Source organism: Rhagoletis pomonella, unplaced genomic scaffold (assembly GCF_013731165.1).
Source record: "Rhagoletis pomonella isolate Grant_MI unplaced genomic scaffold, Rhpom_1.0 Rhpom_scaffold_00012, whole genome shotgun sequence".
In the NCBI taxonomy this organism is placed as follows: Eukaryota; Metazoa; Arthropoda; class Insecta; order Diptera; family Tephritidae; genus Rhagoletis; species Rhagoletis pomonella.
In genome coordinates, this window is record NW_023458566.1 from 23,097,636 (window position 1) to 23,109,026 (window position 11,391).

Here is an 11,391-nt window from a genome sequence, read left to right on the forward strand (position 1 = left end):
ATTTGGGAAATCCCTCAAGGTTTCGAGGATAATCGTAACAATATTTTAAACATCGACTTCTAAAATTTCACCGGCCGTCTTCAAGTGCTGGAAAATCTCGCTTCCGAAACGACGCATGCGAGATCCCGCAAAAAGTACGAAGCATACTTTTTCTAGCATAGCGAGAGATTTGGTGTTCCTCAGTGAAAAAATCATACTATACCAATTTTCATCAACAAATGGAAAATATATTAATTTTTAAATAACGTAATTGAAATTAATGACAAAATGTAATGCTACCTACACCTACACACGAGGCAACCGTTGAAGCAACGTGTTGAGGCAACCTATTTTTCTTGCTTTGTACACACCTCAACCTCAGTAGTGTGTGCTCTGTTGTAAAATGAACAAGCGGGAGACAATTTTGTTTTCTACCAAAATACTTTTTCCACTCACTTTTTTCAATGAACTAAAAGCTCAGTTAGTCTAATTTCAATAACTTAACTTAACTTAATATTTTGACCAACCTGTTATATGAGAAACTGTGTTGGCGGTTAGTTAAAACTTAACTTACCGTAAGAAACTTAACAACCTGTAGATTTTAGGTTCTTAAGTTACGGTCTTACGGAAATTGAGAGCGGTGAGAGAATCAGGCTTGCCAGCCCCTCGTTTTTGTATCTGTAATAAATGAAAGCAAACATTTTTGTTTGCATGATTTTTTTTGATGTGGCATTTTAGGCGGCGAACTTGTATACAGCTGTAAGAGATAATACAAAAACAAAATATTTCCGCTCTTGGCTTAAGTTGACGTGTAAAGTAATCATTGAAGATTTCTTACGGTAAGTTAATTTAAGTTAAGTCTAGACTAACTGAGCTTTAAGTCTATAAACTCAATGCACAACGATACACACGAGGCAAGCGACAAGGCAACCAAAACCAAATATAAAAAAAAAACTATAGTTCGGGCCACGGTTGCGGCAACACTAATTTCTGTGAGCAACAATGCTACACACGAGACAGAGGTAGAAGCAAAATACCTGGTTGCCTCGACGGTTGCCTCGTGTGTAGTCAGCGTAATAATGAATAGATAATTTTTATAATTTAAACTGATATATATACTCTGTTCTACACTTTTAGTGCACTCTTCGAACAGACCTACTACGATCCACTCTCTGACAAGTTAAATTTGTGGATTGTGTATGAGAACGATATGACAAAGTAAATGCTAAAAGTCAAGAGAAAAACAAGCAACCAAAAACGTAAAGTCCTTCCAAACAGCAATCAGTTTATTTTGCAACAGACGTATTTAGAAAAGTATTCATAAAAAAATCAGAAATCAGAAAAAAACTTCTTGGAGGCAAACCAAAATGGTATTGCGGTCGGGCATAATTATCCCTTTTCAATTCCGTGACAACAAGAAGCTGCTGATGATTGGGGTACCTGAGGAAAACCGTAATCTGAACATCTGGGATTTGAGGAATGTTGGTATGCGAAATAATTATATTCTGAAATATGCTAAAATACTGCTTGTATAAATTACTCGCATATGTACATGCATACATACATACGTACTAATCCCAGTAGCGAAAATTGTCACTGGTGACATCGTAACTAATGAGAATTTAGTGACATGTTGTTGTTGTTGTTGTAGCAGCATACAAGCTCTCCAAAGAGTTTTTGGGAAGTGTTGCTGGAGTGACAGTCCTTGGCCAAATATAAATCTGGGTCGTTCCGGTTACGTAGACCCAACTGTCGTGGGAACGAATGCGACATCGTCGCCCTTGCTGTGAATTCTAAACGACGTATCGCACACCGCCTTCAAAAGAGGCACAACTCAAAATAATACGTTCGTCAGAAAATGCGAAAAACGATTTCGTAGCACATGCTAATCATGTGGGCAAGCGCGACTTTACCTTAGGTTTTATTATCAATTTATAACAGAAGTTTGCTCCAGCTTTTGCTGAAAGGTAAGTAAAAGCTCTGTGTGCATTTTTAGCGTATAATTTCAAAAATGCCACGACAATCGGGTCTATGTAACCGGAAATACCCAGATTTATATTTGGCCAAGGACTGTCACTCCAGCAACACTCCCCAAAATTTCTTTGGGGAACTTGTATGCTGCTACAACAACAACAACAAAAATGCCAAATTTTAAGTTGTGACTCTTTTGAAGACGGTGTGCGATATATCTGACAATGTCATGCAGGTGTACTCCTATCAAAAACTTATAACAGACAATGTCTTGCAGTGGTCACTTATAAAAAAAAGTTCATTGCAGGACATTGTCGCTTGAATTTCATCATGGATCACTGCATGAAAAAGTCATGCAGAGGCCATCAACGACTAAATTACAATTTAAGTGACTAATGCATGATATTCGCTACGGGGATATTTTGTACAACTATTTGCTATTAAATCAAGTATGAAACACAATTTTCTACTCTAGTGAGGGCAGCATTTGGAATTTATAACTTTGAATTTCGAAACAAGAAGATTGGATTCAATATTCCCGATGAGTTGCTATTGCACTATTTAGCTCAACGTCATGATCTTACCAATTTCGTTATAGAAATTGGTCAAGGTAAGTTAAATCTGCATATTCCATTTGGTTAATTGTTTTATTTTAATGTAGTAATGGATTGTAGAAATGGCTATTTTATCTCTACATATGTATGCATATATATGTATATCTATGTATATATACAACGGTCTACATGAATTGAAATAAATATCCAGGAGGAATTATATGTACATATGTATATCGCTCATTTACTTCAATAGTGTAATAACTATAAAGAACCAAAATCGAGGCCATAGTAAAAATGAATACATATTTTCTACTAGTAAACTACTGGTAATTGATATATCTATGTAATTTTTACGCAACATAGAATAAGTATTAACTCTGTATGTATTTTTGAATTATGACACTATTGATGTAAATGAGCGCTATGTACATACATACATTTACTATTTGATAAAGAAATTTATGTTCCGGCTCTGACAATATACTAGTTATGTTATTAATTAAATGTGTATAAGCTTTGATTGGGATGAAAATATATTTATAGGGATTTGTTTTAGATAAAATAACTTTTAAGGTTTTTGAAAATTTGTTACTGTAATAAATAACTTCACGCTTACCATACTGCACTTGGCCTCTAGTAAGTTCGTAAACTTATTTACATTAAATGTTCTTTACATTTAATGTTCTTTTTTCTTTCAGCTAATCTATGTGAGGTTTCACAAAATAACGGAATGATGCATTCGCCTTCAGCGGAAAGCTTTATGGCGTCTGACGGTACCATACGTTTACACGAAAATGATCACATCCTGAACGTCAACAGACAAGAATGTGGAGATCTGTTTGATAACAAACAACTCAAGTATCCGAAAGTCATAAAAGTTTGCGATGCGCAAAACATTTTGTCTAATGATTATGAAACACTAAAGAAGGATCGTGCTTACCAAGAGTACTCAGAACAAGTATCAAGATCTGAATTGCAATCAATTACTGATGAGCGTACAGATCCCAAAACAGACCAGAGTGCGTGCGAATTCGAACGACAGTATGAGATGAAAGTTGACGATAACCAGGATGAGCAGAGCCACAACCCGCAGATATTTTGCCCACGGCCACCATTTAAATTTAGAGACGGGACTGACCCCTAAACCTAACCCTAAAAAAGTAAACTATCAGCAACACCCATTTGAAATGAATCGCTTTAGACGTTGGTATTTTTGTTTTGTTTTATTATTAATAAATACATAATTGGATTTTAAAATTTTGTACAGGGCGCGGAGAAAGAATTTCGAAGGACCAAAAAGAAGTATATGTAAAATATTTTGAAGAAAATCTGTGTATGTTGGCCCAAACGTCGAAACGATTCTGTATTGGAATCACATTGGATTAAATTAGCGGCTATCTTAAACAATGTACCTCAGGGAGCTGTTAAGAATGTCGGGGAATGGAAACAAACTTTTGACGCTTGGCGTTATAGAGTGTATATGTACTACCGGTACAACTACAAACTCGCTGGATCAGTTACACACAATATAAACAATTTTAAGCCGTTTACTTTCACAGAACAACTTGTATATTCTATGTGGACGAGAGAGGATTTTTTTGTTTTATGTAGAAATAACGTAACGTTAGTTTTCTTTTACAGTTTTTTTAAATTTTCTATTAATATATTTATAACCAGAGCTGGGCACTTTATGATTACGATTATATTTTGATTACTTAGGATTACGATTACTGTAATTGTAATCCCGATAATTTTCAGCATTACGATTACTGTTATTAAAATTATAACATGCTTGGTTGCGAATATTTTAATTTTAATCCTTAAAATTTAACGATTACGACTACTGTAGTCTACGGAACATCAGAAAATCGCAATCAACATTTATTGATTACTATTACATTAATTGTAGGGCTGTGCGATTATTCGATTACTCGAGCAAGTTGGTTAATCAATTATTCGGTTAATCAATTACTCGAGTAATCAAGATTTTGATTACTCAAAACGATGATTAATCGAGTTACTTGAAATATGATTACTCAAAAAAAATAATTTTGCTCGTTAAAAGAGTTTTCTTTGGAAAATGCTTATTTTCTTTTTTACATTCTGTATATGAAAAAAAAAATTTCGTTTTAATTTTTGAAAACCGAAACGTTGTTTTAAAAGTATCTAGGAACTTTAACTACTTTATACATATGTAAATAGTTGAAATGTTGATTACTCATTTTACTCGAAATGATGATTAATCATAAAGCAAATTACTCAAATATTTTTGTTTTTGGTTAATCAAAAATCTTGATTACTCGAGTAACTGAACTTTTGAGTAATCATAACTTCTAATTAATCGAATAACTGAGTTATTTACTTTATGATTAATTAAAATTTTGAGTAATCAATTAATCGCACAGCCCTAATTAATTGTAATCATAATATTTTAGGATTACAATTAAAGTGTTAGTAATCGTAATTTTCATGATTGCTATTACTGTGATTGTAATCTTAAAATTTTAAGGATTACAACTTCAGTATTTGTAATCATGTATTTCATGACTACGATTACAGTAATCTTAGTCCTTAAATCGTAATGGTAACATTTATGGTTACAAATAAAGTAATCGTATGTAATTTAAGGATTACAATTGAGCAATCGTAATAAATATGTAATCATTATCATAAATTACCCAGCTCTGGTAATAACATAGCTTATGTATAAGTATCTACCTACATAAATTTTAATGGCGTTTTTGAAATGAAAGGGCAACATTTTTTGGTAAAAACGAAAACGCCATAAGAATATCATATTTTTGAAGCTCTCGGAATGGACCAGATTCCGAGCAGCAAATTACCGATACCGGGATGTTGGAAAGGACTAGTCTCCAAGCCGCCTCTTCTCCATGCCACTTTACAGGCAGGCGATCTGAGAGGACGAGTTCAGAATTATTAAATAAATAAAACAAAATAAATAAGTTGCCTTTGTATAATTCGTAAAATTTGTAGTTAACATATAATAATAATAATAATATGTTGGCGCTTACACTTTTGCTAACTGTTGGGCCGAGCTTCTTCTCCAATTTGTGGTTGTGTGTGTGTTGATATTGTTACAGTTTTATGCCGCTTAAAAACGGCAAATGGATTTTACGAGAAGCCTTTTCATGGCAAAAACACCTGCGGAAGTTTGCCATTGCCCGTCGAGGGGCGACCGCTGTTAAAGAAAACTTGATAATTCAGATGTCGCCCGGACCAGGTACTCAGGTCCTGGGGAGTTTGTAGTTTATTAGGTTTCCATAATACCTGAATGTTATATAGTTGTGTTTAATGAGCTGCTCTAGGTTAAGCCAGGTTAAGATATCTCACAAAATTGTATTTCATGAGGATTTTTCTTGCTCTAACTTACTCTACTTTTTGTTTCATGAGCCTGCGCTAAGTGGAACTAGAGCAACTAAGAGCACGATTTTCTGCACCAGCTTTTTTGATGGAGTAACTTAGAGCAAGCAAACACACACACACACTTTACAATTGACGAATTGAACTGTCGAGCAATCAACTGTTTTGAGAATTTCTGCCTGAAGAGTGTTTCATGAGATTTATGATCTGAGATGCTCTTTGTTTTTTTGACAGCTGCTCTATTCTGCTCCAATTTGAGTTGCTCTGCACTTTTTTCGGTTTCATTAAACGCAACCAATATAAAGGTACCACCACTACGTGTACTTTAAATTAAAACTAGGACGAAACTAATCTAATTCTATGGTGAGGGGTTGGGTTAATATAACATCATAACTAGGGCTCGGAATCTCATGCACTAAAAATCGAAAATATGCGCATATAATATGCATTCAAAATTCAAAAATAGGCGCTATAAACAAGTAAAATATGCAATTCAAAATATTTTCCTAATATTTTATTGCCGGTACAAAAATATATAACAAATGTATTTTAACAGGAAAATAACGAAAACAATTAACTTAAAAATACAATACATATTTATGCATAAAATTGGCTTATAATTTAGCACAGTCACAATCTTGTGTAAATAGAAACACTGACCGTTTAATAGTGGTTCATATGAATGTTTGATTGGTTTAAGTGGTGGCAAGCTATTAGTAAGTTTGCCATTTTGATTCCTCAACTCGTACAACCTACAGCCGTTTGGCGGCTTTAATGAACTTGAGTACGTCGTATATAGAGAGAGGCATCTGCACTCTGAAATATTCTGCAGCAATGGTTTGCCGAGCGCGGACACTCGCACAGGAAGCGTTCGACTGTGGCGCTTTTGAGCCAGGGTCATCTCAGCTGCGACAAAACTTGTTGAAGGGTAATCCAATCCTTTCGGCAAGTACCCCAGCGAGACAGACCCTATGCACACTGCAGTAAGTTTGTAGGTATCTTCTTTGTTCATTCTTAACGAAAGCTTTGGTCTTAAGCGGGTCGTAGGACACCCAGAACTGCCGGGTAATCTTGTACGATCCTTCACAGTTCCACCTCTTCTTGGCCTTTCGGTAATTTTTTGTGGGACACATTCAGTGCCGAGCTTGCACCTTGCCCCGTTTCCGTAAATGTCTCGTATGTCCCGGGACCCATATTAGGGTAATTTCGTATTGATCAGAGATATGGGCCAATAGGTATAAGAGAGTGCCTTAATGGCCGCTTGGCTATCCGAGAAGATATTCAACTTAACCATTTCCAATAATTAACAATAGAGTTTATTTGGTCAAAATACGTACTTTGAAACAAGTTTTATAATGTACTATATTTTGCTTCTCTTGCTCATAACAAATTCGTACCAACACTCACCGTTTTATGGGAAACCCAAAGGGTATATTTAAAGATTTGTTTACCATTTAAGGATCAAGCTATTCCAGAAGCATTGACTTTGTAAACTAATTAATAATTCTGAAGCAAAACTGCACGAACAAATCTTTCATTACTTTGTTATTAGTTAGTCGGTTTTTCTCATTCTTGTTTTCTTAGAAACAATAATAATCGGGTCTATCACTGAATATTTTTCGTGAAATCTACTCGAATCACTGAGTTCGAACAGCTACGAACGTAGAATTTGGTTTCAGCGATAGCATTTTCGAAGATGCCCATATGATTACAATGGATACAGCCCCGACTTGTATTTTTAGGGTGTGTGTGAGCGGACCTTAATTTTATTCTCTTCTTATTTACTTGCGCTGTAAACCGAATAAGCGATTTTGGCCGAGTTCAACAAAGCACGCCGTTTGTTTCTCTTCAGTGCCAATTGGAAATTCCAAGTGAAGCCAAGTCCTTCGCTCCCTGGTCTTTCCCACACAGAGGAGGCCTTCCTCTTCCTCCGTTATCTGCATCGCAACCCGCGTTGAACGTTAAATTGTCTGCGGTATTCGCCATCGCCAACGCGCAAAGGTCCCTGAATCTTGCGCCGAATCTTTCTCGCGAAAACTCCAAGAGCCGCTTCATCAGATGTTTTCATTGTCCATGCCTTCGCGCCATACACCAGCGCCGGCATGAAGAGTGGCTTATAGAGTGTGATCTTTGTACGACGAGAGGGGACTTTACTTCTCAATTGCCTACTCAGTCCAAAGTAGCACTTGTTCGCAAGAGTGATTCTCCGTTAGATTTCAAGGCTTGCACTATTATTGGTGTTAATTCTGGTTCTCAAATAAACGAAGTCGTTTACTTTTTCGAACTTTTAACTATCAACAGCGACGTGGGTGCCAAGACGCGTATGCTCTGACTGTTTGTGTGATAACAGGAGATACTTCGTTTTGTCCTCGTTCACCACCAGACTCATTCGCTTTGCACCTCTATCCAATCCCGAGAAGGCAGAACAGACGAAGCTCTTGTTTTTACCAATAATGTCGATGTGGTCGGCATACGTCAGCAATTGTACGCTCTTGTAAAGTATTGTAACTAAGCGGTTCAGTTTTGCGGCTCTTATCTTCTCCAATATCAGACTAAAGAAATCAAACGAAAGGGACTCACCTTGTCTGAAACCTCGTTTGGTATAAAACAGCTCGGAGAGGCCCTTCCCAATTCTGAAGGAGTTGATGGTATTGCTTAAAGTCTTTGTACACAGCCGTACAAGTTTCGCCGGGACAACGAATTCAGACATCGCGGCATAAAGACAACTTCTTTTCGTGCTGTCGAAAGCAGCTTTGAAATTGGGAAATAGACGGTGTGTGTAGATACTATTCTCGCGGGCCTTGTCCAAGAATTGGCGTATTATGAATACCTGGTCTATGGTGGGTTTGTGAGGTCTAAAGCCACACTGATAAGGCGCAATCAGTTCGTTGACGGTGGGCTTCAGTCTTTTACATAAAAATTCTATAAGACCTTGTAACCTATGCTTAGAATGCTGATCCCACGTAGGGCGGGGTCGCCTTTCTTGTGGATTGGGCAGAGCACACTTATGGTGATTTCCTCTCATCCAAAAAATGTTGCCCTTCCCCGGTGCAAAATGTGTTTGATGTTACACTAAACCCTGTAAAAAGGCATGTTTTTGCTTTCCTGTCCTTGTCTATCTCATACATTTCATAATATTGTCGTTTTAAACAACCATCTAATTTTCAGGGCAACCATCTCCCCTGACAAAACTTCACAGAGCAGAGAATGTGCCTTTTTTGTCTTACAAGAGTGCAACATTTTAAGAAACGAACACACAATTTTCCCACCTTTGGCCTTTAATTTAGAATCGAACACGAAAAGAGAAAGGGGCAATCAAAAGGCAAAATTTTTTGGTAGAAACGAAATCACCATTAAATTCCAGCCGTCGGATATGCGTTCATCTGACCATATTCTGCATAAGAGTTGATGCATGCACCTTATCAACTCCAGCAGCTTTATTAGTTTTCAGCCGAGTAATCGCTATTCTTACCTCATCATAGTCAGGCGAGGGGACATCGACTCCATCGTCATCGACTGGGGGCTCGGGTTTTTCTTCTCCACTGCTTTCAGTGCTTCTGCCAGTCAATAGGACTTATTACGGGAAATGCGTCTCGCTTCCTTCTTCAGTTCCATATAACGGTCCCACATGGCTCGCGTTGCCCCTATAGACGGCATCTTTTTTCTCTGAAGCTTCTTGATATTCCTCATCGTACCAATTATTCTTTCAGGCTCGCCGAAATCCGACTACTTCTTCGGCGGCGGTATTTAATTTTAGTGGAACCCAAATTTGAACTCCACTGGAAATATCCAACATTGGCCCCTATTATGAGTTGCATTCGATTTTCGACTGTGGTCGAAAGTGCTGAGCGAACGAATTTTCATTTGGTATTATGGCGCTCATTCGATGAAGAATAGCGCTATTGTGAATTTCGCTCGTTTAGGTTGTTCACAATAGTATATTTTTCACCGCTGAGAAGCTTTGTTTACAAATCGAGCAAACTAAATAGTGTGCTTATACATATTTATGTAAATTTGTTCTAATTAAAATGAAGTAAAAAAGAAAGCAAGTTTATAAAAACGTGGTAAAATGAGTACAACGAGTTCTGGTTCAACGATTCGTCAGAGGATGAGAGCTTAGTAAACTGGCCAGGAGTAGCAAATGTTTAAGAGAGTTTAAGTTTATTAGTCTTTCGAATATATTTTGATATAAAATATATTTAAGAAATTTGTCTACAGATTCATTAAAAAGTTCCGACCATCTAAAGAGGCGTTTGTGAGCCAAATCTATTTAAAATATTTTAAAACTATCAACAGCGCTACGATTTTGTTCTCAGAGATCGTGCCAACAGAGTATTGGGATTTACTTTCACAAGTAAAACCAGCCTTTCGTGCTTGTGTTTAGTATTCACGATGTTAGAACTGCATGAAATTAATAAAAATTGTTTAAAATTAGTGTCTAGCCGCCAAAATGTAAGAAAACATACACAAAATCATAAATTTTTCACAATTTTCTAACACTTCGCTACACGATCGAAAGCAAAATTCTGTTCGACAGAAAATTCGATACTCAACGAAAATTTCGACACGCTTGCATAGCTCATAATACGAATTTCACTTTCGATCTTCGATCTTCGATAGCCAGCGAAGATCGAAAATCGAATGCAGCTCATAATAAGGGCCATTGCTTCAATTTAGCTAAACAGCTGATCAAACTGCGATTTCATCTGACACTACCTAAACTGTTTGTTCTGAAATTTGAATTCGATTGCTGTTGATAAAAACAATAAAATACATACATTTTAGCATCTTTTTATCTACTTCAATAGTGTAATAATCCAAAAAATAAAAAACAAATTGAGTTAAGTACTATCTGTTGTGTAAAAATTTCATATCCAAGGCGAATTCATTTAAGGTGGTGTTGCTAGAACAGCTGCTTTAATTCGTGTCGGAATTTTCTTTCCCTCTTCCTCCTTGAGCGAAGGATAGCTGAAATTTGGCATCTTTGTACCGAAAGCGAAAAGAAAATACCGCTACCACCTTATATCAATTCGCCTTGTTTCATAGCTGTATTGATTACCAGTACATATATCACTAAAACAGAATACATATCGTCACTAGACACGAATAAAGGCGCGAGCCCAAAAATTGACCGCGAAAAAAGACGCATCAAAAAAGCTTTAGCGAAGAAAGACTCCTAACATAATTGATCGCGAAGAAAGACGCGTAAACTTATTTTCGCGGTCGACTATATTTGCGGGTGTATAGTCCTTAGCCAGATATAAATCTATGTTTACGCGTCTTTCTTCGCCGAAGTTTTTTTAAGCGTCTTTTATCGTACAAAACACTAGCGCGCCTTTATTCGTGTGTAGTGACGATATGAACTCATTTTTACTATGAGAGTAGTTATATGTACATAAGTTCAAAACATTAAAGCCAAGGCGAATTTATACAAGGTGGTGTTGTAAAATCAGCTAATTTCTTCGCCTTACATGTATTTTGTTTTTGCTTTTACTGATTTGAC

At 36.5% G+C, this 11,391-nt stretch overlaps 1 protein-coding gene across 1 annotated transcript in view; it reads left to right on the forward strand.

Annotated features, from left to right (window-relative positions):
- Nucleotides 1-1,038: 1,038 nt before the first annotated feature.
- LOC118747647 overlaps nucleotides 1,039-11,391 on the forward strand; it is a 14,068-nt gene continuing 3,715 nt past the window's right edge. Inside the window, exons 1-3 of the mRNA XM_036481696.1 lie at nucleotides 1,039-1,464; nucleotides 2,426-2,560; nucleotides 3,206-3,643. Coding sequence (XP_036337589.1) covers nucleotides 1,347-1,464; nucleotides 2,426-2,560; nucleotides 3,206-3,643 — 691 coding nt within the window. The 5' untranslated portion in view covers nucleotides 1,039-1,346. The remainder of the gene's footprint in view (nucleotides 1,465-2,425; nucleotides 2,561-3,205; nucleotides 3,644-11,391) is intronic.